The sequence below is a fragment of the Lactuca serriola genome, chromosome 1 (genome assembly GCF_051521515.1).
Source record: "Lactuca serriola cultivar US96UC23 chromosome 1, Lser_US96UC23_V15, whole genome shotgun sequence".
NCBI lineage: Eukaryota > Viridiplantae > Streptophyta > Magnoliopsida > Asterales > Asteraceae > Lactuca > Lactuca serriola.
The window spans coordinates 7,682,149-7,710,119 of NC_136408.1; the positions used below are offsets into that span (position 1 = coordinate 7,682,149).

At 34.4% G+C, this 27,971-nt stretch overlaps 1 protein-coding gene across 5 annotated transcripts in view; it reads left to right on the forward strand.

The window, feature by feature from the left end:
• Positions 1-309: 309 nt before the first annotated feature.
• The window catches only part of LOC145093263 (uncharacterized), a 57,762-nt gene continuing 30,100 nt past the window's right edge, over positions 310-27,971 (forward strand). The window contains exons 1-24 of one of the 5 annotated variants that reach the window (XM_079031516.1): positions 326-510; positions 672-787; positions 1,649-4,058; positions 4,151-5,131; positions 5,213-5,290; positions 5,379-5,444; positions 5,533-5,622; positions 5,720-5,812; positions 5,912-6,013; positions 6,092-6,214; positions 6,307-6,444; positions 6,522-6,614; positions 6,692-6,796; positions 6,887-6,979; positions 7,066-7,170; positions 7,260-7,370; positions 7,446-7,727; positions 7,803-7,934; positions 8,021-8,197; positions 8,273-8,380; positions 8,461-8,574; positions 8,645-8,890; positions 9,009-9,146; positions 9,375-9,660. In XM_079031516.1, coding sequence (XP_078887642.1) covers positions 674-787; positions 1,649-4,058; positions 4,151-5,131; positions 5,213-5,290; positions 5,379-5,444; positions 5,533-5,622; positions 5,720-5,812; positions 5,912-6,013; positions 6,092-6,214; positions 6,307-6,444; positions 6,522-6,614; positions 6,692-6,796; positions 6,887-6,979; positions 7,066-7,170; positions 7,260-7,370; positions 7,446-7,727; positions 7,803-7,934; positions 8,021-8,197; positions 8,273-8,380; positions 8,461-8,574; positions 8,645-8,890; positions 9,009-9,146; positions 9,375-9,391 — 5,916 coding nt within the window. In that variant the 5' untranslated portion in view covers positions 326-510; positions 672-673 and the 3' untranslated portion in view covers positions 9,392-9,660. Of the gene's footprint in view, positions 511-671; positions 788-1,648; positions 4,059-4,150; positions 5,132-5,212; positions 5,291-5,378; positions 5,445-5,529; positions 5,623-5,719; positions 5,813-5,911; positions 6,014-6,091; positions 6,215-6,306; positions 6,445-6,521; positions 6,615-6,691; positions 6,797-6,886; positions 6,980-7,065; positions 7,171-7,259; positions 7,371-7,445; positions 7,728-7,802; positions 7,935-8,020; positions 8,198-8,272; positions 8,381-8,460; positions 8,575-8,644; positions 8,891-9,008; positions 9,147-9,374; positions 9,661-27,971 lie in introns of those variants that run through there. The other 4 variants (XM_079031378.1, XM_079031585.1, XM_079031448.1 and 1 more) reach the window with 4 other exon arrangements.

Here is a 27,971-nt window from a genome sequence, read left to right on the forward strand (position 1 = left end):
TAGTAATGATTTAGAAAAAAATAAGAGTAATGTATTATTATTATTATTATTTTAATTTCTTTTATTTAAAAAAAGGATATATATATTTTTTTATATTTGTCATAATCTATTTTATGATTTGATTTCGACTTGTAGAAATACGTTCCATACTTCCATCTATTTTTAATTTGCCGTAATCAACACTCAATTACTTGAGCCAAAATGGATAACACCGTTTGAAAATAGAAAAAGCTTACAGCCCGGTCAACAAACAGCGCGTGTCCGTTACCATGACGGTAGAAATACCCCACGCGCTCCTCTCTGGTTAAAAAACCGATGAACGCATACAACAATCACTACCAACACATCTGAAAATAAATTCTCCCCCCTTTCCTTTCTCAAGAGCGGGAACCCTAAATTTAGTTTTTTCAAAATTTCAATTTACAGATCTATTTTTTTCTATCGTCTAAATCTATGCGTCTTCCGGGTTTAGAGTTAATTAATTGAAACAATACTCAATCTCCAACTCAGGTACTATTTGTTGTTTGTTATATAGATTCGTTTACCGCAATAAGTCGCTTTTTTGTGTTTTTGGTTTGATTTGATGCATTTTTGTGGTTAATTGTTTTGTTTTTTGCACTTGAACTTGTTTTTGTTGGATACCGACTTAGTTATTATTATTTTTTTTACAGAGATGGATTTTCATAATATGAAAAGGACGGAACTTCAAGCGCTATGCAAGGAACACAAAATTCCTGCGAATTCTGCCAACTCCGTGTTGATTGATAAGCTTTCTCAGCTTCTCAATGTAAATTTTCATTTCCTTGTGCTATCTTTTTTCATGTTTTGGTGGGTGTTCACACGGTTTACGTAACGAGATTTAAACTTGAATTTGTGCCCTAAAATATTGGCTCTTCAATTTGGTTTCTTCACTAAATTAATCTTCAAAGTAGAGGTTAATAACTACGTTGAACTTTGAGATCAATTCTAAAAGATGTTTATTTTTTTACACTACAAATTCCTTGGCTTTATGACGATTGGGAAGGTGAGTATTCCATCATTTCTCCAAACATTGCTATTTCTAAAATAAATGCTAATAATAGAAGTTTATAGCATGTAGTTGGCACTTTGAGGAAAGAGTAGGGCTACAATTATATGAGAATGATAAGTATTGTGAGAATGTGATAAAGATTATGGAACATAAATTAAAGGGATATTTATATATATATATATATATATATATATATATATATATATATATATATAAGGTTTGATTGGAGTATTCTTGTCAAAACTTTTGATTATTTTTGTCTGATGTTCCAACATCGTTTTCACATTATCACAATACTTATCATTTAGTATGGTCCTAGCTCAGAAAGAGTATTTTGCTAAGTTTGCTCAGGAGAGTAATTAAACATAGAAAATAAAGGTGTCATATTATTAAATGGATGTAGGTAATAATAGTTGCCATCTAGGTGGCCTAGTGGTGATCATTTGGTATGAAACTTTCCAAATTGGAGTTGATCCAAGTTGGAATCTCACAGGCTTCAACCTTGGGATTGCTGTTTATATGTGTATATTCAAGCTTATGTTACTGTGTACCAAATTGTCATTGTTACATGTTAATAGTTACTCTTTCTGATATTTCACTCAACAATATTGTATTCAGGTAAAGCAGGAAAAACAGAAACCCGGAACACGACAACGTGCTTGTATAAAGAGTTCAGTTGAAGCCATAGATGAGAGTGAATCTGCAGTGTCAAGAAGGCAAGCAAAGAAAGTTAGGTTTAGTCAAGAAGTTGAGTATGAACAATCTGGCAAAAAACAGAAGGCTATAGAGCCTGTGGTTACTGGGATCAAAGGTAGAACTAGATCTGTGGCGAAGAAGGTCGATGAACCTGCTGTTGATGATGTACAAATTCCTGTTAAGGTTACTAGGTCTAGGGCTCATATATTGGAAAAGGTTGATGTCGTATCAGCTGATGGAAGGAAGCAAGGTAGAAGGGCTGTAAAAGATGTACAAAAGGAAAGTGAGGAAGTTAAAGAAACTGAAGGCAATCTTGGCAAAGTCACCAGATCAAAGGCGAACACAGTGGGAAAAGGCAATGCTCAACCTGAAAAAAGTAAGCCAAGCAAAAAAGAAGCTAAAGATGTTGAAAAGGAAAGTGAACCAGTTAAAGAAACCGTTGTTGTTCGTGCTAGAGTTACACGGTCAAAGGCACAAACTGTGACAGAAGACATTAAGGAACCTGAATTGAGTCCTCAATTTAAGAAAAAACATGGTAGACAAACAGAAAAAGATGAGGCAGAAGTTGAGCTCTCTAAGGAGGTTAAGGATGTTCCAGTTAGAGCTACAAGGTCTAGAGGACAAACTTTAAACACTGATAGTGTGGTTGCTAATCCTCCAGCTGAAAAGAAAAGAACTAGAAGGGATGATAGTGAGGCTGCTAATCCTCCAGTAGAGAAGAAAAGAACTAGAAGGGATGATAGTGAGGCTGCTAATCCTCCAGTAGAGAAGAAAAGAACTAGAAGGGACACCATTGTTGTTGATCTGAGCCATAACACAGGCAATGAAGATAAAGGTGAGAAATTGGGGCGTGGGAGATCAAAGAAAATAAGTGAAGAGAGAATTGCTGAAGTTCCTGAAACTCAAAATAATGCTGATAAGGGCACAAGGCAGTCAAGGAGAAACAAGGCAACAGTTGAAGCGCCCACAGTTGTGGATCAAGATGTAAGCAAAGTGGAATCTATTAATGAAAAGAAAGTTACAAGGTCCAAAGCTCCTCTTGCAAAGAAATCTTCTGGAAGCAAAGCTGAGGTTCAACAGCTTGAGGAACCATCAGAGCCTGCAGGTAGAAGGAATGTAAATCGAAGAAAATCTGTCATGCAGCCTAAAGTAACTGAAGTGGTTCTTCCTCTTAAAGAACCTGTGAACATTCCTAAAAAGGACACCAGGCGAAAATCTGTTGTGCAAAAAGCTCAGGGGAAAGGAAACAAGAAACCTCCTGTTGGAAAGAAAGAAATAGTAAAAGAAACCGAGAAGCGTGAATCTCCTATTTGTAAGACTGTTGCAAAAAAGCAATCAAAAGATGCTTCTGAAAAAGGAATGAAAGCAGTTGCTAGTGGTTATGAGAGTAAAAATTCTAGGAAACGAAGTGGAGACCCTATTGTTGAAGATCAGATTGTTAAGCCTGAGCCTGCGTCTACACGTAAAGAATCTGTTGCAAAAAAAGAGCAAGAGAGTGTTGAAAAGACACCTGCATCTAAAAAAGTTGCAATGAGCGAAGGTAATAGGTCTAAAAAGAAGGCAAAATTGAGTGAAATAAAACAAAGCGATTCAGAGGACCATGTTGAAAAATCCATTTCAATGGAGACACCAATTTTAAAGATGGCGAATCTTGGATTAGATGATAAAGTTATGGAGACGGAGCAAACTCCCGCTATTGTTGAATCTGGTAGGCGGTTTACACGTGGTGTAATAAGAAGTGATAGAAAGGAGCCAAGTCAGTCAGCCATTATAGAGCAAAATACTGGAGTAGCTCGTTTCTCCTCGCGTAACACTCCAGGACGATTTACACGCAGTGGAATCAAGGTTGATGAAAAGGAGCAGCCAAGTGAGTCGGCTCATCAGAGTCTAACTTTTGATGATGCTCTTAATGCCTCACCTGAAGATGCAGTAGCTGAGCCTAGTCCAGAGGATTCTATAGCAGTTCCAACTGAAGTTTCTAACGAAACTCATGCTCATATAGTAGACAGAACAAGCAATTTATCAGCTTTAGAATCGTTGGAGTTGCCAACCATTGATGTACTTTCAGATGGATCTCATGTATTTAATCAGAATCAGGAAGTTCATGTCAGTTCAGAGATAGTTGTGGAAGCTGAAGTTCAGGTAGCAGTAAATTCAGAAAACTCTGTGGTTCCAGAAGTTTCTGAAAAAGAAACGGAATTGACAATATCAGAATCCACATCAGAGGGGCTGGAAAATGATGCGAGGGTTGAAGAACCATCTGTTTCTGCTGTGAAGACTGTTGAAGTACAAGAGAGTGATAATATTTCCCTAGAAGAGTCTGACTTTAATGGTAAACAAATACCGTTGTCTTTGTTTTATTAGTCTGTAATGTGAGTGATTTGAATATAATTTTATTTTATTAACTTGCATGCAATTCAAAAGAGGTTGAAGCTTTGGCAGAGCCATCAATGGTCGAAGGTGTGAATCAGTTTATTGCAGATGATCAAGCTTGTGCTAAAAAAGATGAGGATGACCCTGATAATGAAGAAGGTGAGAAGGCTAGCAATCAGAAACATGAAGATGTTGAAAATATAGTTGATGCCCAGGAGATGGATCTTGTAGTGGAAGGAGATGTTCTTGAACCTAACAGAGATTCTATTCAGGAATCAACATTGGGTGAGGATAAGCTTCAGGGTCTTGGCATGGATGAAAATGATCCTAAAGATGAAAAAGCTACTGTTCCAGAAAGTTTGACCACACACAGTGAGCCTGAAAAGGAGTTTGATGTGGTCGAAGCTGAATACGAGCCTACAACTGCAACTGCAACTGTTACAGAAAGTGTAATTGCACACAATGAGCCTGCAAAGGAGTTGGAATCTGATATAGTGTCATCTGCTGGTAATGATGTTCAAGGGATCCCTATTTTGGGCCAATCTGATGATGAAGATGAAGGTGTTGACAATGTCAGGAAACATGAATCAAACACAAATGACCAGGATGGAGAATCTGAACAATCTGAACAGGAACAACTAACAAGTCATTATAGTTTTGGCATGGAAGACCAGGGAATTGGGAAAGATGAACCAGAGCCTGCTCTGAATGAAAAAGAGCCCATTCTGCATGAAGTTTTTACCAGTTCATCTGACCAAGGACCAAGGCCATCTCATAATGAAGATGTGCCCGAGTTGCTCGAAGACTTAACCAAGTCTCCTGACCAAAAACCAGAGCCATCCTTGAGTCTTGCTGTTGATGAAATTACATGTGATACTGTTGATGCGTCAACAAGCAAAGAGGCACCAGAAAACCCCACATTAGTTGATGAAGAAAAACAGATGGATGGTCACAAGTTGAGGGAAGATTTTTCAGCTCAAGAGAACCCAGCCATTGAAGAAAGCTTGCCAGCTGTGTATACAAAAGAAGAATGTGCGACCATAAAACATTTCATGTGTTCTTTACATGATTTTAATCCTTTATTGATTTCATTTTTAATTATTCTTTTTGCAGCTACTATTGATGGGTTGGCCACAAATCAACTTCCTGGAGATATTGGATCTTATAAAAGTCCGATTACAGAAGAAGAATGTAAGACCTTTCACACGTTGATGGTTTGTCAACCTTTTGTTCTTTATGCTATCATTGACTCGGTTAACATTTTTTTTTTTTTTGTCAGCTCCTGTTGATGATATGGTATCGTATCCAGTAACTTCCTCTAAGGAAGAAGAAAGAAACGAGCAAGGTAGTTTGTTTATATTGTTTTTCAATTATGATAGATTTAGAATCCTTCAATGTTTTCTTAGCAAATGAAGTAAAAACTTTTGCAGAAGATTTGGGGAATTATAGTCATGGAACAGATGACTTTCAGAAACCAGCTTCAACAAACCAAAGTGATGATGTAGCAGGTCAAAGCATGAAAGGTGGATTCTTGTGATTTTACTCTTGTTGTGATATCAGATATTTGTATAAAATATTAATTTGTTTCTTTATGATCACTTTATGCTTGTTGATCCACAGATGACCAAGTTCCAGAATTCCAAACTTCTGCCATAGACGAAGCTTCTACTCCTGCAATTGGAGGTGCAACTGTTGGGTTTTTCAACTGGTCCGGTTAGTTCAGTTACTAAACTGTCAGCCAAGATTGTTATGTGCCTATTTTTCAAAATCTTCAGAAAAGAAAGCTGATTGCTGTATTTTGTGCAAGTGTAGATTCGTCCCTAAAAGAGTTATTAAAAACACCAGTCACAACTCAAGTCAGTCATGCAGAAGAGTGTCAGCAAAGTGTGGTCAGATCTGCCCTTCCTGCTGAAGGTGGTGCAAATTCATCTATTGATCCAATTTTGAAGTTTAAAGATTTTTGACTCATTCTTTTCTTTGACAATTTTATAGATGGCATAGAAGGCAAAGCAACACCATATCCAGATCTTTCTCTGAAATCTTTATTTACAACACCAGCCACATTGCGAGAAAACCGTCAGCAGAGTACAGTTAGATTTGACCTCACTGAGGAAGGTAGTGCAGTGCCAAGTTCTTCAACTATTGATTAAATAATTTTATGCCAAAAGATTCTTGACACTGAATTCGTTTTATACGATATCATTTAGTAGATGACACAGAAAATAATGCAACAAACATTCCATGTTCATCTCTGAAAGCATCGCTTACAACTCCAACCACAACTCGTGTCAATTATGAAAAAGAACCTGAGGAGAATACAGTCAGATTTGCTGTTCCCATTGAAGGTAGTGCAAGTTCTTCACCAGATAGTTTTACTTTTAAAGACTTTGGAGTCCCACTTTCTTATGATATCCATTTATAGATGACACGGAGCATAATGCAAATCAAAATCCTGATTCGTCTCTAAAAGCATTATTTAAAACACCAGCTACAACTAAAATCAGTCATGTACAAGGTACTTCATCTATTGATCAAATAATTGGAATTTAAAAAACCCTTTTGACTCATTCTTTCTTTTGATATCATTTACAGATGTTTCCTCTTTGAAAACGTTATTTGCAACACCTGCTACCACTCGAATCAATCGTGTGAATGACCCTCAGGAAAATTCTGTCAGTGTTGCCTTGCCTGATAAAGGTAGCGGGAGTTTTTCATTTTTTTGATTGAATAATTTGAATTTAACAGACTGTTGTTGACTTGTTTTTTAATCATGATATCATTTTATAGATGACACAGAGCACAATGCAACACAAAATCCAGATTCGACTCTGAGAGCTTTATTTAAAACACCAGCCACAACTCAAATCAGTAATGTACAAGGTGGGATGAGCACTTTATTTATTTGATAAAATAATTAGAGTTTTAAAAACCCTTTGGCTCATTCTTTCTTTTGATATAATTTGTAGATTATTCTTCGCTGAAAACGTTATTTGCAACACCAGCCACTACTGGAATCAGTCGTGTGAATGACCCTCAGGAAAATTCTGTCAGTCTTGCTGTGGCTGATAAAGGTAGTGGGAGAACTTCGTTTTTTTGATTGATTATTTGAATTCTACAGAATGTTGACTCTTTATTTTTTTATTATGATATCATTTTACAGATGAGAATGCAACACCAAATCCAGCATTGTCTCTGAATGCGTTTCTTAAAACACCTGCCACAACCCGAGTCAGTCATGTAGAAGAACATCAGGAAAGTCTTCCAGATGAAGGTAATGCAAGTTCTTCACCTATTTGATCAGATAATTTGAATATTTATGATTCTTTTTTATGTTGCTGTTTTATAGATGACACAGAAAGTAATGCAACACAAAATTCAGACCTGTCTCTGAAAGCCTTTTTTGCAACACCTGCCATAACTCGAGTCAGTCATGTTGAAGACAATCAACAGAGTGTCAATGAATACACCAATACAACACAAGGTCCAGGTTCATCTCTCAAAGTGTCAATGAATACACCTGCTACAACTCAAATCAGTCATGGCAAACATCTTCATGAGAATACAATTAAATTTTCCTTTCCTGATGATCTTCAGGAGAAAACAGTCGAATATGCCCTTCCCATTGAAGGTAGTCAAAGTTAAATTCCTATTTTGTTTGATTTTAGAATTTTTTTTTGACTCATTTCTTTCTTTTTATATATAGATGACATGGAAGGCAATGCACCACAAAATCCAGATTTGTCTGTGAAAACATTTGCAACACCAGCCACAACTTGGGCCAGTCATGTAGAAAACTATCAGCAGAGTACTTTAAAATTTACCCTTCCTTCTGAAGGTAGTGCATTTTGTTCACCTGCTGATCGAGTAAATTGCATTAAAGAAACTTTTGGCTTATTCTTTTCTTTTGATCCTGTTCTATAGATGACACAAAAGGCAATGCAACACAAAGTCAAGGTTCTTCTCTGAAATTGTCATCTGCAACAACACAAAATCAAGATTTGTCTCTGAGAACGTTGTTTGCAACACAATCCACAACCCGAGTCAGCCATGTAAAAGAGCATGAGCAGAGTACAGTCAGATTTGAGCTTCCCATTGAAGGTAGTGCAAGTTCCTCACCTTTTAGCTTGATTTTAAAAAACTTCGGGTTCCTAATTTCATGTCATCATTTTATAGATGACATGGAACACAATGCAACTGAAAATCCAGACTCGTCTCATAAAGTGTTTCCTAAAACACCAGCCACAACTCAAAGATTTACCCTTCTCGATGAAGGTAGTGCAGGTTCTTCACTTTTTGATCAATTAGTTTGGTTTTAAGAGACTTTTGGCTCATTCATTCTTTCTTGTGATATTGTTTTAAAGGGAATGCGACACAAAATCCTGATTTATCTTTGAGAACTTTGTTTGCAACGCCTTCCACAACTCAAGTCAGTTATGTACAACACAGTCACCAGACTACAATTACATTTCATGAAGGTATGATCTCTTTTGTTCAATTTGATTTTTGAAATACTTGACTCAATTCTTTCTTGCAACTTTTTAATAGATGAAAAGCAAGGCACTGCTGCAACACAGGACCAAGGTCACGATGAGGATAAAAAAAGTGATATGAACTTTCAAGATTTTGCTCATAAGTATTTTGATGATGATGAAGTAGATTATTATCATGGTGAGCATTCGAGTAACGACCAAGTGGATGAAATTAAACAACATAACCTGCCGAGTGAAGTAGCAGGAACAAGTCACCATGATGCTTCTGGCTTAAAAGATAGGTCCTTTTTTACTGGTGAAGGTATATATATATATATACACACCCTTTTTTTATGTCTTTAGTAAATAAAATGACTTTGATTATAAAAGACTTATGGAAACATTCTTTCTTATGATTGTAATGGTTGACATTATGCAAGGTACAACACAATCTCCCAGTCCTAGTGAGAATTTTGGAGGCCCAAATTTTGACATTGCACGTAAGTTTTTTGAAGATAAAGAAGTAGATTTTGGTTCCAGTGATAACTCGGGTGATGAAATGAAGCAACAAGATACAGGTACGTGATTTCTGCTATTATTATTATTATTCTTTTGTTTGGACATATACTTTGAATGATCTATATATCTGGATGGCATAGCTACATATAGGTTGATTTTTAAAAAATTTTGTAAAAGAAAAAAAGTAAGATGCTATATAATAAACAATTCAATAGTAGTAATAGTAATATAGCATATTGCTTTTTATAAAATACCATCTGCTAAGCTATATTTGATTTTGAGCGCAGGGAGAAGAGAAATGTAACAGTAAGTTACAAAGGAGCAAAGACTCAGTTTTCTAACAAGTGAGCATATAGCAAAGTCTTTGGGTAAAAATAATTTTTATGTTACATTTAGATAAAGGGGATTTGTGTGTAGTCGAACTGTTATTTTTATATTTGAATACCTCGTACTTTGGAAAGGAAAACTTAGACTAGTTACTTGTGATATAGTATTTTGTTTAAGTTTCTATAACATTGCTTGACCACCTTACTTGTAATTTTGAGTAGAGGACATTGCAAAGTTCTTAGATTACTTGTTTTGGGCCTTATTATCTCTTATACAAATATCTTACTTGTACCACTTGGATGGGATGGGGTGGGGTGGTAGTAGGGACAACATTTAATAATTATTTATTTAAATTTAGTTAAAGAAGCTAAGTACCGTTTAGTCATTTTATAAGGTTAGAGACGATTTATTTTACAAAATAGAACTTGTGGTTGTCATAGTTAAAAAAAAAGTGGGCTTGAAGTGAAATAATTATGCAAATATGAATACCATTTATGTAATTTACTTAAAAGTTTATAGCTTTTGTATGAATTAGTCAACTATTGGATCTCCCTTGCTTTGTTTTATGTATTTGTATTTAAAATGAGATAAAAACAAAGATATAATTTTATTTTATTTAAACATTTTTAATTTTATTTTCCAAATAAAATTAATTTTGAAGGAAGAAATAAAAGTAATTTTGTTAAATAAATAATCTCAAAAGATATGTAAATTTTGAATGAAAAAGACAGGAATATTTTTCATTTTTTTGGACAATAGGGACCACATTTAATAATTATTTAATTATGTTTAGTGAAAAAAACCAATGATAGTATAGTCATTTTTTATGGTTAGACAATCTATTTTACAAAAAAGAACTGCATGGTTAAAAAAAAATTAGACTGGAAGTGAATTAATCATAAAAGTATAAAAAAACTAATTATATAAATTTACTTTAAAGTATAAAGACTATTTTCGTTTGATCCATATCTTTTCTTTTGTATTCAGATCATCCCTATAGTTTCTTTTTGTTGTGATTTTCATCCCTAATAAAGATAAAAATACATTAATATCTTTACTTATTTCTTTTTGGGTAAGTTACACCAATTGTCCTTCGTGTATATGTCAAAAAACACATTTAGTTCCTATTTTCAAATGTTAACTAGGACCGTTTCTTGTTTGGTTAATAGTTGCACACTTCATCCCTTGTTAATTTAAATTTGCGCGTTTCAATCCATGCTTCATCTCTTGTTAGTTTAAATTTGCAGCTTCAATCCATTACGAGACATCATTGGAAATGAAATTTAACCATCCATTGATTAGTTATATTTGAGAGCATCACAAACATAAGAATCAACTAAACACTAAATGATCCTTAAACTTAGATTAGAGAAAGCTAGGGTTTGGAAAACCCCAAAATCTTCACCAAAACTCAAAATAAGAGGAAATAGAATGAATGAATGCAGAATCATCTAGGAAGAGAATCATTAAACAAAATTCAACAGATTACAAATTTCCTACATGGAAATCGGATTTGGAAAATCCACACCTGAACCCTAACCATCTAGGGTTTTGGAGAATCAAATCGCTGTCGAGAGTGGGAAAAGGGTTGGAACACATTCACATGAATGAGAAAAATAGGGGAACACATTAATATTAATATCTTTGGAGACGGGGACCTGCAAAAATTATGGCTATTAAAGCCATTTTTTTGATTTTCTCTATTTTGTGGAAAAAACCTTGAAAAATTGATTTTTTTTTCTTCTTTATATATTTATTTTATAATTTTTATATAAATTTATTATTTAATAAATATTTATTAAGCATAAAGAATATAATATATCAAATTCTATGTTTACATGTGGCATGGTTGGATGGTGGCTTTTTTTCCTACTACTTTTGGTTATTAATAAAATTGTGAATGTTAAATAAAATGTTAGGTCATCTACATCATTGCAATATTACTATCTTTCAATTATGTTATATTAATTTTGCATGTATCTCAGACACTAAAACAATAACAACCTTCATTTAAAAATGGTCCATAGTGACACCTCCACAATCTTCTCTAACAAATGAGGGTTTTTTTTTTTTTTTTTTTTTTTTTTTTTTTTTTTTTTTTTTTAATCACTTGTCATATTGTCATTCAATTTGTCAAATGTCACTTTTTGGTTATTTTGAATTATTTTTTTCCACGAGTCATTTATGAGTTTTTTCTATTTTTCTAAATTTCATATAATGTTTTAATGTAATAATTGCAATAAATATAATAATAAATGGATATCGATTTTATTAATGAACTTACTTTTTAATTTCAAAATTTTCAAAATTAAATCCCATTATTTTCTTTTATTTATTTAAATTATCTGTTTAAATTTAAAAGATAAAAAACACGTCGATTAGTAATAATTTATTATTTTTCTTATTTTCCTATAAATTCAAAGTTCTTACATATTTTGATCTTTATATTTAACTTTTTTTTAATTAACTGATGTAATACATGAGTTCCACAACTAATACTATTATATATAATATTAATCATTAATCATTTAAACTTATAAAAACATTATATATACTAGCAATCAACAGCAAGTTTATTTTTCAATAAAGTTTCATTTATGTTTTAATTAAAAGCTTGAAATATGTAATAATTGGATTAATATGTTATTAAATCTCTACTATTTATTTTATTACGTAAAATATGATAAAATAAAAATAATAATATATTTTGATACGTAAATATATTCACTTAATAATATTACACTCTTTGGTCAAATGCTAGCTTTCTCAAACCCACAGATCGAGATCACAGGCTCGCAGCTCCATTTTCGACCTGAACCAAAGCTTCTATACTTCACTTATCTACCCCCGCACTCACCCCATGACAAACTTTCCCCATCGCACCACCGATTGCTCCCTATCTTTCGACGCACACATACAAACCAGTAGCACTATTTAGACAATTGCTACAGACGCACCACCGCTGCTCTTCCACCTTCATATCTCTCTTACCACCATCGCTGCTCTTCCACCTTCGTATCTCTCTTACCGCTACCGCTGCTCTTTGTAACATTCGGACTCCCAAGTATATTAGTTATATATTTATTTTGGGGGTTTATTGAGTAATGTGACGATTTGGTGCCTCAACTCGTTGAGTAGTGTCGAGATTGGCCACATGGGTTTAGTGACCAACTCGACGAGTCAGAGAGCCGACTCACCGAGTTGGCGCTGTGGGATGTAACCCTAAATCCCCAAGTTTGTAACCTATTTAAGGGGCCTTAAGCCCCCACTTCCGCCTCACCAACAACCTTACAACCTTGAGAGAAACCCTAAACGCCCACTTAAGTTAGAGAGTGAAAGAGGAGTTAATCTTGAGATTTTTAGAGCATCAATTGAGGAGAGGAGAGGGACATCAAACAATCAGAACTCCAAAAACACCATCTGCTTTATATAAAATACCATCTGCTATGCTATATAATAAATTATTCAATGGTAGTAATAGTAATATAGTATATTGCTTTATATAAAATACCATCTGCTAAGCTACATTTGATTTTGAGCGTAGGGAGAAGATAAATGTAACAGTAAGGTTACAAAGGAGCAAAGACTCAATTGTCTAACAAGTGACCTGTGAGCTGCTGAGCATATAGCAAGGTCTAACAAGTGACTTGACACCGTATAGCAAGCTTTTTGGGTAAAAAGCATGTTTATGTTTGTTTTATTTAGATAAAAGGGATTTGTGTGTAGTCGAAATGTTATTTTTATATTTGACTACCTCGTACTTTGGAAAGAAAAACGTAGACTAATTACTTGTGATGTATTTTGTTTAAGTTTCTATAACATTGCTTGACCAGGTGGTTTGTATTAAAAAAATATATATCTTGTACCACTTGGATGGGATGGGGTGGTAGTAAGGACAACATTTAATAATTATTTAATTAAATTTACTTAAAAAGCTAGGTTATGTTTAGTCATTTCAGGAGGAATTACTAATTTAGTCAAATTAAGGAAGTCATTAGCAATTTATAATCAAAAATTAGTAAATGTCCAAATATAGCCCATGAAACCGTAGGTTTCGATATTCGTCTACTGTTTCGTGTTTTGTATTAAAAAAATTCATTTTTAGGATACAAAACCATAGGTTTTTTAAAACCTACGGTTTCCCAAACCGTAGCTATGATTTTGGGTGAAAAAATACGTTTTTTATTTTTATTTTTTTATTTTTTATTTTTTATTTTTTTTATTTTTATATCTACTGTTTTGGGGGTTTTAACTACACAAAAAAGGGAACCGTAGGTTTTAAAAAACCTACGGTTTTGTATCCTAAAAATGATTTTTTTTTATACAAAACACAAAACAGTGGTTTTTTTTTGGCTATTTTTGATAAGTAATTAAGGATTTTGGTTAGATTTGTATTTTCCCCATCATTTTATGTGGTTAGAGATAATTTATTTTACAAAATAGAACTCGAGGCTCTCATGATTAAAAAAAAAAAAAAAAAGTGGGCCTGATGTGAAATAGTTATACAATCATAAAGAATATTTATGTTATTTACTTTAAAGTTTATAGCTTTTGTGTGAAATAATCAACTATTGGTTCTTCCTTATTTTGTTTTATGAATGTTTATTTAAAAAGATGAGATGAAAATACATTCATTTTTTTATAAAAACTTTTTTAATGTAATTCTCCAAATAAAATAAATTTTAAGGGAAGAATTAAAAGAAATCTTGTTAAATAAATAATCTCTAAAATAATGTTTATAGAAAATGAGAAAAAAACTGAGGAATATTGTTAATTTTTTTTGGACCAAAATGATAATGAAGATTAAAACATGAACCAAATAAGTACAAAAAAATTGAGAAGGGTGGATTTTTGTTGGATCTAGGTGGACTTTTAGGTATCTAGAGATGACTCAAGTTTAAGAAAAATTACATGTAAATAAGCTTTATTTTATTATCATGATATCATATATAAATTTTATGATTTTTTAATTCAGAACAATAAATTTGCATGTAAGGATATAGACGGTAAAAAATATGCAATATAAGGAACAAATGGAGCGGAAGTCAAAGGATAAATGACTTAGTTAATGTCTGAAAAACTCTCCATAGGTATCAAACTGCACTATAGTCGTACCATGTTGAACAACATTTACTCAACATGATCTCAATCAAACCTAATTGCACAAAAGAAAGTCATAATATAGTTTTGTAACGAACTCGAATGATCTCGATTAAAACTTGAATCAAATATGTACCAAAAACCAGGATGTGCGGATTTTTGTTAGGTTTGGGGGGACTCTTACTAGTATCTAGGTGGAATTGAATCATAGATGACCATAGTTTAAAAAAATGATATAAGTAAATCAACTTTATTTTAATATATATGATCGGGCAATAAACCTAACCATGGCAATAATAATATTGTTTTTTTATCATGATTTCATATATAAAATTTATGCTTGAACAATAAATTTCCATGTGAGGAGATAGACGATCAGAAATGTGTAATAAGCAACAAACGAAATGGAAGTAAAAGGATAAACAATTGAATTTATATATGAAAAGCTCTCAATAGACTTTAAACTACACTATTAACCGTACCATATCAGACAATATTTTTTTTGAACGACAAATCTAATCTACTTCTTAATTTCATCTATGTCCACGACTTGAACCCTCAACCACAAGGAGAGAAGGTAACATCTGATACCACTAGGCTAGAAGCCCTTTAGTTGTTGGACAATACCTACTCAACAAGATCTCAATCACACCAAATCACACTAACGAAAGTTATGATTCGATTTTGTAACAAACGAGTATAACTGACTTTTGGTTTAGACTTTTATTACACAATCGAAAACACAAAACACGATTAAATAACAATCTTATAAACAATCACAACCTTTCTATTTTTAATGGGAGGGGATAAAATGTAATCGTTCAGTAAATAGATGAAATAATAAAATTATAATTTTGCAACCAAAAGACATGAAATAGCAGTATGATAAATTGTTTTCTTAAAACAAAATATATCACAACCTATCATTTACATATACAAATGAAAATAGAATCCGTTGTCACTTTAAGACTACTTTCATTCACAACCAAAACCAACCCAACTATCCATTAAAAAATAATTTTCATATCTTCCACATACACAACCCAACTAAATCTAAATTTTTACACCCATTAGCAACCCAACCCAAACTAAACATCTATATTATTTATAATTAAATTATTATATTATACAAACTAAATATTATGTTTTTTTTTTCAATTTATGACTCATTTTCTTTACTTTTTTAAGATTATATAGACAATATAAAAAAATATTAAAAAAACTCTTAAAAAATATCAAAATTGGTCTCTATTTATAGACAAAAGTATTATATGTATTTTAGTGTATTTATTTATTTTTTTAATAAAAATAAAACGAAATTAATTACAAAATGATGTTTATCTAAAAAGAATTACAAAATGATGTCATGGGTTTCGAAGACATTCTTCATTTCTTTTAGTTCAAGTATGGCAACCGACCAAAAGTTTAGTTGTCAATGGGTCAGTCTAATAAATATAAACTTTCTTTTCGGTCTGTATGAGATTTTGATCAAAATGTTAAACTCTCATAATACTTATTTATTATATAATACATTTTATCCACCATTTACATGTACAAGCAAAAATAATCATAATTTATTTTTTTCTTTAAAAGAATATTTTTCTATTATTTACATATATAATCAACCAAATTCATTTTTTTTTACTATTTATCAACAACCTATCACAACTATTGGTTGTTCGTCTTTGCTATGTGTATTTAAAAAGAGATAGAAACGAAGATATAATATTTTTTTCAATTTTTTAAAGTAATTTTCCAAATAAAATTAGTTTTAAAGGAATAATTATAAGCAATTTTGTTAAATAAATAATCACTTGGATGGGGTGGGGTGGTAGCAGGGACAACATTTAATAATTGTTTAATTAAATTTACTTAAAGAAGCTAAGTACTGTTTAATCATTTTATATGATTAGAGACAATCTATTTTAAAAAATAGAACCCGAGGTTGTCATAGGTAAAAAAAAAGCTAGGCTGGAAGTGAAATAATCATACACATATAAAGACCATTTATGTAATTTACTTTAAAGTTTATAACTTTTGTATGAAATAATCAACTATTGGTTCTCTTTTGCTTGTTTTATGTGTAATTAAAAAGAGATAAAAACAAATACATAAAATATTTGTTTTTTTGTTTTTTGTTTTTTGTTTTTTTTTTGTTTGCTTTTGTTTTCTTTTTATGTAATTTTCCAAATAAAATTAATTTTAAAGGAAGAATTATAAGCAATTTTGTTAAATAAATAATCTCTAAAAACATGTATATAGAAAATGTGAAAACGACTAAGGAATATTTTCAGTTTTTTTGGAACAAAATGGCAATGAAGATTAAAATATGAACCAAATAAGTACAAAAAACTTAGAAGGGTGGATTTTTGTTGGATTTGGATGTACTTTTATCGGTATTTGAATGGGACAAGTGACTCGAGTTTAAAAAAAAAAGGACATACACGAATCAAATTTTATTTTATTTTATGACATGACAATAAACCTAACAATGACATTAATAGTATTGTTTATTATCATTATTATATGATCGCACAATAAACCTAACGCTGATGATAATGTATTGTTTATTATCATGATTTCATATATAAAATTTATGTCTTTTTCTAATTTAGAACAATAAATTTCCATGTGAAAAGATAAAAGGTTAGAAGTATGCAATATAAGTAACAAATGGAGCAAAAGTCAAAGGATAAACAACTGAATTTATGTATGAAAACCCCTCCATATGCATCAAACTACACTATAATCCTACCATATTGAACAATATCTACTCAACATGATCTCAATCAAACCAAATCACACAAAAGAAAGTCATAATATAATTTTGTAACAAACTCGCATGACCTCAATTAAAACTTAAACCAAATATTTACAAAAAAAACTGGGATGGGCGGATTTTTGTTGGGTTTGGGGGGACTTTTATTAGTATCCGGGTAAAATAGAATCATAGATGACCGGAGTTTAAAAAAGAGATACAAGCAAATCAACTTTATTTAATATATGATTCGGCAATAAACCTAACCATGGCGATGAACGATGATGAACGATGAACAAATAATAATATTGTTTTTTTTTATCATGATTTCATATATAAAATTTATGCTTTTTGTGATTTTGAAGAATAAATTTCCATGTGAAGAGATAGATGATCAGAAATGTGTAATAAGCATCAAACGGAATGGAAGTCAAAGGATAAACAATTGAATTTATGTATGAAAAGCTCTCCATATGCTTCAAACTACACTATTAACCATACTATGTTGGACAATATCTTTTTTTTTTTGAAACAACAAGTCTAATGTACTCCTTAATTCCACCTATGTCAACGACGAGACTTGAACCCTCAACCCCAAAGAGGGAAGACAACACAAAATCAAGTTCATGATGAGTATAATATCCCGATTCCCATGTATGAATTTTTAAGCATTTTATGCATTTTGGTATAGAACCCGATGAGTTGGGAGGCTCCAACTCGTCGTGTAGAGAACAAGAGGACCGCGCATTTTCATGGACCTACTCGACGAGTTGAGGAGCCTCAACTTGACGAGTTGGTGGCAGAATGAGAAACCCTAAATTTTAGGGTTTGCACCCTATATAATCCCCTTAAGCCTTAGAGGCCGACCCTTTATCAGCCTCCAAACCCTAATTTCGACCTTGAAGACCCTAATCTTCGTTTCCTTGCATAGTGTGAGCTATTGTGGCACTGTAGAGCAAAAGAAAGAGAAGTTGGTGAGAAAGAGGCAAGGATCTAGCAAGCAAAGCAGTAATCTTCGGTTTGACACTATCGTGGACTGTGGTGAGTATCCAAAACCCGATTTTTATATAAATGTATAGTAAGATCTTGTGTTTTGTCCCTTCTTCCCTCCTTATTCTTAGTTGTGCATGCATGGACTTCATAAAGTTTGCAACTTTATGAATCTCCAGGGCAAGACGACCTCATAGTGGGTTGGATTTGACTTTTCATCGAGTTTTGAAACCATGCATGGATTTTAGGGTATATTTCTCCTCTTTGGCCATTTTGGCTTCAAGAAATGCATTGGACATGCATGTCTCTAAAGCATCCATCTTTGGGACGTTTTTGAAGTTAGAACCTCTTCTGGAAAAGGATAGGTTCCAGAACTCTAAGGTTTTGGGCTTATTGGTTAAGCCTTTAGGTTTCCAAGCTTGAATTAGGACTTTTGAACATTTGGGATGGTCCCAAAGGATAAAGTTGGAAACTTTATCCTTTTAGACACCTTTGGAGTTCAGATCTAAGCATTAGAGTCCCTGGAATCGAACGATCATCCGAATGTGTGCAACAGGGAGAAAACTCGACGAGTTGCCTTACCAACTCGGCGAGTTGGATCGAGGTTTCCTTGACCTTTTGGACACTGTGTGAACTCGACGAGTTGTTGTGATAACTCGACGAGTTAACTAGGGTTTCTCCTGGTTTTCTGAACACTGAAGGAACTCGAAGAGTTGATAGATGCACTTGATGAGTTGGGTCAACATGGACTGTTGACCTTGACTGTTTACTTTAACTTTGACTTTGGTTGACCAAGTTTGACTTCTGAGGGTATTTTGGGTATTTCAGGGTTTCGATGGATTGATCACTTGGTGAATGTAGGCATTGAGTAGAGAGCTGAGATCGGAGTCGGACCTTATTAATTCTGTTCAGCTTGTGAGGTGAGTTCTCCTCACTAAACTAACAGTGTCTAAGGCACCAAGGCCAACCTTTTGTATTGTATCCTGGTTTATCGTATGATGATATGTTTAGTGATTTGTTAGATCTATATCCTGGTATATAGGGTGGTGCTATGTTTAGTGATCTGTTAGATCTATATCCTTGTACATATGATGATTCTATAATTAGTGATCTATTAGATCTGTATAACTGTCTGTACATGCTAGCTAGTGTTGGATATGATATATGTTGGTGTTTGATGGTGGGTGGGTTGAGGCGGTCCTACTTTGTGTTGAAGGCGAACAGACCTAGGGTGTTCCGAATAGATTGAAGGCCCAGTGGGGAGTACCATCAGGTCGAAGGCCCGGAGAACGGTCCAGACAAGCTGAAGGCCCGGTAGGGCGGTCCAGACACGCTGAAGGTTCTGAGAGTGGTCCAGATAAGCTGAAGGCTCGGTGAGGCGGTCCAGTCATGCTGAGGACTCTATATGCATACGGTTTGTTATGATATTGTTCTGGTTTGTATGGTGTTGGTATTTTGGGGGAACTCGCTAAGCTTCGGGCTTACAATTGTGGATTTTATTTAAGGTGTTTCAGATGATCGCGGGAAGGCTAAGGCTTGATCGTGCACCTCCTCACATTTTATGTTATGATTTTTTTGGGACTACTCTAATGTTAAACTATTTTGAAAACAGTTTGTAATAAATGGTGGTTTTTGGATATTTGAAAAGTTTAAAATTTTCATGAATTTTTCGGTTGTTACAACAAGGATTAAAAATGAGAATTTTAGAGATATGGACTTTCAAGATTTTGGCCAAAAGTACTTTGATGATGAAGTAGATTATTATCCTGGTGACAAGTCGAGTAAGGACCAAGTGGATGAAATTAAACAACATGACTTGCTGCGTGAAGTAGCGGGAGAAGTCACCATGATGCTTCTGGCTTAAAAGACAGGTCTTTTTTTTTACCGGTGAAGGTATATGAATACCCTTTTTTATGTCCTTAGTAAATACATTTTTTGTACTATCTTTCTTATGATTGTAATCGTAGACAATATACAAGGTACTACAACACGATCTCCAGGTTCAATGAGAATCCAAAAAGTGAGATTTTTGGAGGCCCAAACACTGACTTTGTGTGTAAATTTTTTGATGATGATAAAGTAGATTTTGGTTCCAGTGTGGCTTGGGTGATGAAAAGATGCAACAAGATACACACATATGATTTATGCTTTCATTTTTTTTATTTGGACATATACTTTGAATGATCTATATCCGGTGGCACAGATGCTTTATATTTGGATGACATTGCTATAATTAGATTGATTTAGAAAAAATTGTAAAAGGAAAAAAAAGTAGGATGTTATATAATAAGCAATTTAATGGTAGTAATATTAATATAGCAAAATACCACCTGGTAAGCTATATTTGATTTTGGGCATAGGGGGAAGAGAAATGTAACAGCGATGATGTAAGGCTATAAAGGAACAAATACTTAGTTTTCTAACAAGTGACTTGAGAACGTATAACAACCTCTTTGGGTAAAAATCATGTTTATGCTAGTTTTATTTAGATAAAGGGGATTTGTGTGTAGTCGAAATGTTATTTTTATATTTGACTACCTCATACTTTGGAAATAAAAACTTAGACTAGTTACTTGTAATGTATTTTGTTTAAGTTTTTATAACACTACTTGTGTAACACTCGAAATTCAGGTTTGTTACCTTTTAACCCTTAAGTTTAAATTACTTTTGCAAAGGGGTCCCTCCGTACATTGGGTGTACATATGCGTACGCGTAGCGTACTCGGGTGTTCTGGACGCAGACATGCACCACGTACGTTGGGCGTACTAAGGCGTACGCGGCCTGAGACAAAACCCTAATCTTAGGGCATGAGCCCTATTTAAGATCTCTTTTGGCATTTGGACCTCACTGTAACGTCCGTAGATCCAGGCTAGTCAATTTAGAGGCAATAGGGGTCGAAAACGACTTTTCGACAAAAGATTATTAAGAATAAATAATCTCAACCAAGTCTTATTATATGTTACAAGGTTTCCGTACATATAAAGAGCGTCGAAATCCGAGTTATAACGAAGAAGTTATGACCCGTCGAAGTTTCGCGACGAAACCGACACGATACCGAGAAGCGTACATAGTGAATTTACGATAGAGCGAGATTTAGCCTTAGCGATCTAAATGAAAGTATGTTAAACCAATAGTGTGCATAAAAAGAACATCCAAATCTGACTTCGTATGAGGAAGTTATGATTTTTCTAAGATTTAGCATAGTAGTGCACAGCCCGAAATCTGAATTTTAGATCGGTCGATTTTTAGCCAAAATAATCTAAACGATAAATGAAGATATCGTTAATAGGAGTTAAACGATAAAAAGACAGTCGAAAACGGAGCTCGTATGCGAAAGTTATGGACGAAGCTTAGTCTCTACTTTTCGAGCGCGGCGAATTCGATACAGTTTTGTAAATCCGAGATAGAATGAGAATTAGCCAACGAGGTCTAAATGAGAGTTGAAGATCTCATTCATAGGAACTCAATGGTAAAAAGACAGACAAAAATAGAGCTCGTATGCGAAAGTTATGGACGAAGCTTAGTCTCTACTTTTCGAGCGCGGCGAATTCGATACAGTTTTGTAAATCCGAGATAGAATGAGAATTAGCCAACGAGGTCTAAATGAGAGTTGAAGATCTCATTAATAGGAACTCAACGGTAAAAAGACAGACAAAAACGGAGCTCGTATGCAAAAGTTACGGACGAAGCTTGGAGACTACTTTACTATACAATTCCTATAAATAAGAGATGAACTCTTCATAATTTCCTCACACCTTCAAATCTTTCTTTCTCTCTCTAACTTCTCTCTAACATCCCTAAACCCCTCCCAAGTCTAGGGAACCTCCCTATCACGAGAAGAAAGCCCCGGAGCGCCCGACGACTCCGAGAAGAAAAGCTTTCGGCTCGGAAACACTGCTCCAGCGAAGCCCGATTTTTAATAAAAACCCGCTGTAAGTGAGTTACGCCTATACTATATTTAATATAACTTTTATTTAATTATAATAACATTATTAGGACCTTAAAATAATTATTTGGGTTATTATTATGAGTTATATTGAGTGTTATTTAACGCTTATATAATAGTAATAATAGCTAGACTATTAATTAGTCGCGATTAACGTTAAAACTAAACTCTAGTGGTATTAATACTAGGTTTTGGTCAAGGAAAAATTGTTTTGAGATAACGAAGTGTTGTTCAAGTACCGAGTCACCACCTAATCAAGTGAGTGCATAGTTACTTTCAGCTTACACATAAATATGAAGTATTTTATATAAATTACGTGTTATGTGTGCATATTATCTGAATACTTGCTATCTATGTTGGATGAATGTTTTATACATGTTTTCAATGATTTAAACTGTATATGTATTTAATATCTACAAAATGTGTTGGGTAAAACATGGGTAGATGTAATAGTTGTTGTGTGGCAAAATAAAATAATGAGAGGCCTTGTTATAGATGTTATTGATGATCCAGTTGTGACATCCCCAAAATCTCGGCCAGAAAAGACCGATTTTCATTTATGCTTTTAAATATTTTCAGAGTAAATCCTTTTGATTTGAAAGAATTGCGGAATTTGTTCCCAAAAACAAAACATGATAAAACATTGTTTACCGAAGCATTTCATAAAAGAAATGTATTTTCATTATAATCAAAACTCGGGGTGTCATGTTCCGATACAGACCAATAAGCATAAACGAATACATTACAAGTCATATAACAAATATAAACATATGCAGACTTGTAAACAAAACAACTTGATGGTTCATCCATCTCATGCCCTTCCGCCACTACCTGTAATACAATTTAAAACTGAGTGGGTCAGGCTTGGGAGCCTGGTGAGCATATAGGGTTTTCAACCCACAATAAATATCATATTTAATTTTCACCAACCAACAATAACCCAATTACCCATTCCCGTTATTCTCACTTTAATGTCCCTAAAACAACTAACATAAGGGACCTAGTCTAAGAATATTTCATCGGGGCGACAACACATGCTTCGGGGGTACCTCAGCAATATAAGTCAAATAAGGCAACCATGAGGGGGATGGAGTACAGCGAATGAACACCCAAGTTCATTAACACCTACAGGTGGCGAACCTGCTAATGTTTCCACAAGACTGTCTAGAATAGCCAGTGGTCGTCATCTAAACTCCGCTAGATGACTCAATCAAACAACAACGAGGCCTCTCATCTGTTTATTACACACCAACTGTCTACCCATGTTCTACCCAACATATTAGTAGATAAAAATATACATTTGTATACATAGTTTAAAGAAAACCTGTATAGCATGCTTTAATCAACACATATATCACAAAACAGATGAGGCACACACACACATAACTCATATTTCATAAAGAAATAAGCAGATCTGTAAGATAGAAGAGAGTGAATACTCATTCACACATAACACAACCAAATATATATACATAGAACGTATTTTATATATAATACTTCGTATTATTGTATTTGGAAAGAAAATAACTACACACTCACACTTATAAACAACAATACACTTAATACACTTAGACCAAACTTGTATTATTATCGTGTTTATGAAAGTTAGTATACACTCACTTGATCAGAAGATGATCGGACAGCACTACGGCTTATAAAAGTAGTATTCCTCAGCAGATCTGGAAGATCTCTTCGAAAATCGAACTTCTCGCGGGCAGAGCTTCGACTCGGGAACCGCGCTTCTCGGGATCTTCGGGATCTCGGGACTTGCCTCGGGGCTAGAGTATGATACCGGGGCTTCGGGGTAGCTTCGGGGGTTTTTGCGCAGAGCTTCGACACGAAAACGAGAGGGAATTGGCAAAAATACCCGGAACCCTCGCATCCTATTTATAGGAGGCTGGAGCCTCGGAGTACGCGGGGCGTACTGCGTTACGCGGGGCGTACTGCGTTACGCGGGGCGTACTGCCCAAAACGTCATTGCTTACGTATCCGAAGTGCTCGAGTGCGAGTGTCGACATCCCTCGGAGTACGCGGGGCGTACTCGAGTACGCGGGGCGTACCTCGGATCAGATCGGTGACTCCTTCGGATAATGCTTCCGAATTTTGAATTAAAAATAAATACAAAATGATTAATAAACTTCGGAAATTCATAACTTCATCATACGAACTCCGTTTTCGACGTTCTTTATATCCACGCGAAGGTGAGACCATGCTCTACGACTTTCGTTTAGACTCCGTCGGCTAATTTTGACTTTATTTTTATTAATTATTTTTAATAGGCCGGGACAGAAACTTTCGTTATAAATTCATAACTTCTTCGTTTGACGTCCGTTCTCGCCTAACTTTTTATCGTTTCAATACCAACAATGAGATCTTCGATTCTCATTTAGATTGCTTCGGCTAACAACCGCTCGATCTCAAATCGAGTAAAACAGGCTGTATACCGCTAAGCCGGAACTTCGATAAATCATAACTTCCTCATACGAAGTCAGATTTGGGCGTTCTAAATATATTCGGAAACCTCGTTTCAACTACTACAACATTAACCAAATATATTAAGTTTATTTTACACTTAAATTTTGACGCTTATTTTTATTCTTAATTAATCAAACCACATAATTAAGCAATTAAGCACAAAACACATAATACTCAAATAATACACTTTTATTATTTCAAAACGGGTTACAAAGGTTAACCTAGACTATTACATTGCTAAAAATGGCAAGCCCGGAAACACAGGCGTTACACCAGTCATCTAGCGGAGTATAGATGACGACCACGGACTATTCTAGATAGTCCAGTGGAGCACTAGTAGGCTCACACCCTGTAGGTGTTTATTTGAACTATGTGTTTATTTGAACTGTGTGCTCACCAGATGTACTCCATCCCCCACATGGTTGCCTTAAGGCCATTTATTGTTGAGGAATCCCCTTAGCAGTAGTTTCCATCCCGATGATAGTTCTTAGACTAGGCCCCTTGTATTAGATGTTTTAGGGACGTAAAGTGAGGATAACGGGAACGGGTAATTGGGTTTGTTTGGTTTGATAAAGTTAATAACTTATTAATTGTGGGTTGAAAACCCTATGTGCTCACCAGGCTCCCAAGCCTGACCCACTCAGTTTCTTGTATTACAGGTAGTGGCGCATGAGCATAGATGTGATGTATTGGGATGAGAGATTAATGGATTTTAGGCCTGTAAATACGTAATAATGTAGTAAGGCCTATGTTGTATTGTTTATGCTTATGATCTGTATCGAACATGACATCCCGAGTCTTTTTAAATGAAATACATTTCTACGGAAATGCTTTTGATAAATCTTTATCATATTTTGTTTTGGGACAAATTCCGCAACACCTTTATTTAAAATATTACTTTGATTTTTAAACAAAGCATAAACAAAATCGGTCTTTTCTGGCCGTAAAAATGGGGATGTCACACTCACTCTTAACAGTCTCCACTGCCCCTAACAACAAAACAACGTCCACCTTTTTTTCTTTTCCTTCATAGAGATCGAGCTTTCCTCCATCATTCTCCATCTTCTTCAAGCGTTGACAGCTTCCAACTCCGACTTCGTTGTCGCCTTCGACAACACTCCTCCTTCCCCGCCACCCCCTCGCCGTTAAGTTTTCAGATTTCGTTTTGTTGCTTAAATCTAGTGCTTCAATCGTGTTCTTGCTGCTCGATTTTGTTTGAAATTGGTGTCAATTAAAAGCAAAATAGAAAAGAGAAATGATATGCAACCTAATCTCGCTGGAAACCTTTTTTGAAGAAACTCACACAAAACTTCAAATTTATATTCTAATTACATGATCCTAACATCTGATATTATACTAAACATAACACATTAGCATAAGAGTAGGAAACTACAATGGACAAACTGAACTTTCCATATAAACCATCCTTATTGCTCAAGGATTCTAGAACTTGGTCAACACACCAAGGAATCTTGGACAACACTCCAAGAAATAAATGAACTGGGACAGAACACATATTCATACCACACCTATCTAAGTAAATTCCCCAACAATCACCCCCTGGATTTATGAGTCGAGGATAATTTTGCACGCCAAGCAACGCTCTCATCTCTCCAAACCTTATTCGAGCTAAGGCCTTCTTAAGTGGATATGCTCGTTGTTTATCTCCCGAAACATGCTCAACAATCTCTTGCTCGTTTTCTACACGATCTTGAATAAAGTGGAATCGAGTGTGAATGTGTTTGCTTCTTTTATGAAAGACATAATTATTTGACAATGATATTGCTGATTTGTTATCTATGCAAATCAACACCTTTTGTTTCTTCATTCCTGTCAACTTTGCCAATAACTCCCTTAACCAAACTACCTGACACACAACTGTGGTAGCTACCATGAACTCCGCTTCACACGAGGACAAAGCTACTATATCTTGCTTCTGGGAGAAAAAGTGATAGGAGAGTTACCAAGGTAGAAGACATGCCCTTTTGTACTTCTGCCATCATTAACATCCACATTGTGACTGCCATCACTATAACCTATCAAGCTAATATTTTTACTTCGTTTATATACTATCCCAAAAGATAAAGTACCACGCAAGTAACGAAAAATTTGCTTAATAGCGCGTGCGTGAGATTTTATTGGACTTTGCATATAACGGCTAACTACTCCAACCAAATATGCTAAATCTGGACGAGTGTCTTAAAGATATCGTAAACAACCCACTAATTTTTGATAATGGGTAGCTTCAACTTTTGGTCCATCTTCAACTTTTGACAACTTTAGTCCTGGCTCCATCGGACACTGAGTTGCATTACACTCTTGCATGCCTGCCTCTTTTAGAATCTTCATAGCATAACTCTCTTGCTTCACCTTTACACAACCATTTTCTTGCAATACTTCAATACCCAAGTAGCAAGTTAGTTCACCAAGATCCGACATTTCAAACTGTAACGCCATTAGTCTTTTGAATTGGTTTATAAACTCTAAACTTGTTCCAGTCACGAACAAATCATCTACATAAACCGCAATCATGATGAATTCTCCATTTGCAGCCTTTCTATAAACTGCATTTTATTGCCTGTATCATTGGAAACCCATATTTTTCAACGTGTTATTAAGCTTCAAATTCCATGCTCTCGGAGATTGTCGAAGACCGTATAAAGCTTTTTCCAATTTCTAGACTTTTGTTTCTTCACCTTGCTTTACAAAACCTTCTGGTTGGCACATGTACACTTCTTTTTTTAAATCTCCATATAAAAATGCAATTTTTACGTCTAAGTGATAAATCTTCCATCCGTTCCCGGCCACGAGATAGATCAATAATCTTATTGTCTCGAGTTGAGCTACTGGTGCGAATACTTCATCAAAGCCAATGCCTTGCTCTTGTACATAGCCTTTTGCTACTAGACACACTTTTTACCTTGTAATCGATCCATTTGCATTTCTTTTAATTTTATACAACCATCTTAACCCGATAGGTTTAGCATCTTTACGTGGAGGAACTAATTTCCAAGTATTATTCTTCTCGATGGAGTCAATTTTGGCCTTCATTGCATCGAGCCAATTCTTGTTCACGTTGGCTTCTTTAAAATTCTTTGGTACTTCATCAAATGACAACATTAAATGGTCCACGTCTAACTCGTAGTCATTTAATCTTCTTGGCAACACTGAAGTTCGAGTGGACCGTCGAAGTAGGACAAAACTTGCATCGTTATTTTGATCATCAATAGGTTGCGATGTGCTGCTATCATCGTTATAAGTGTCATTGGTTTGGTAGTTATGGATAGG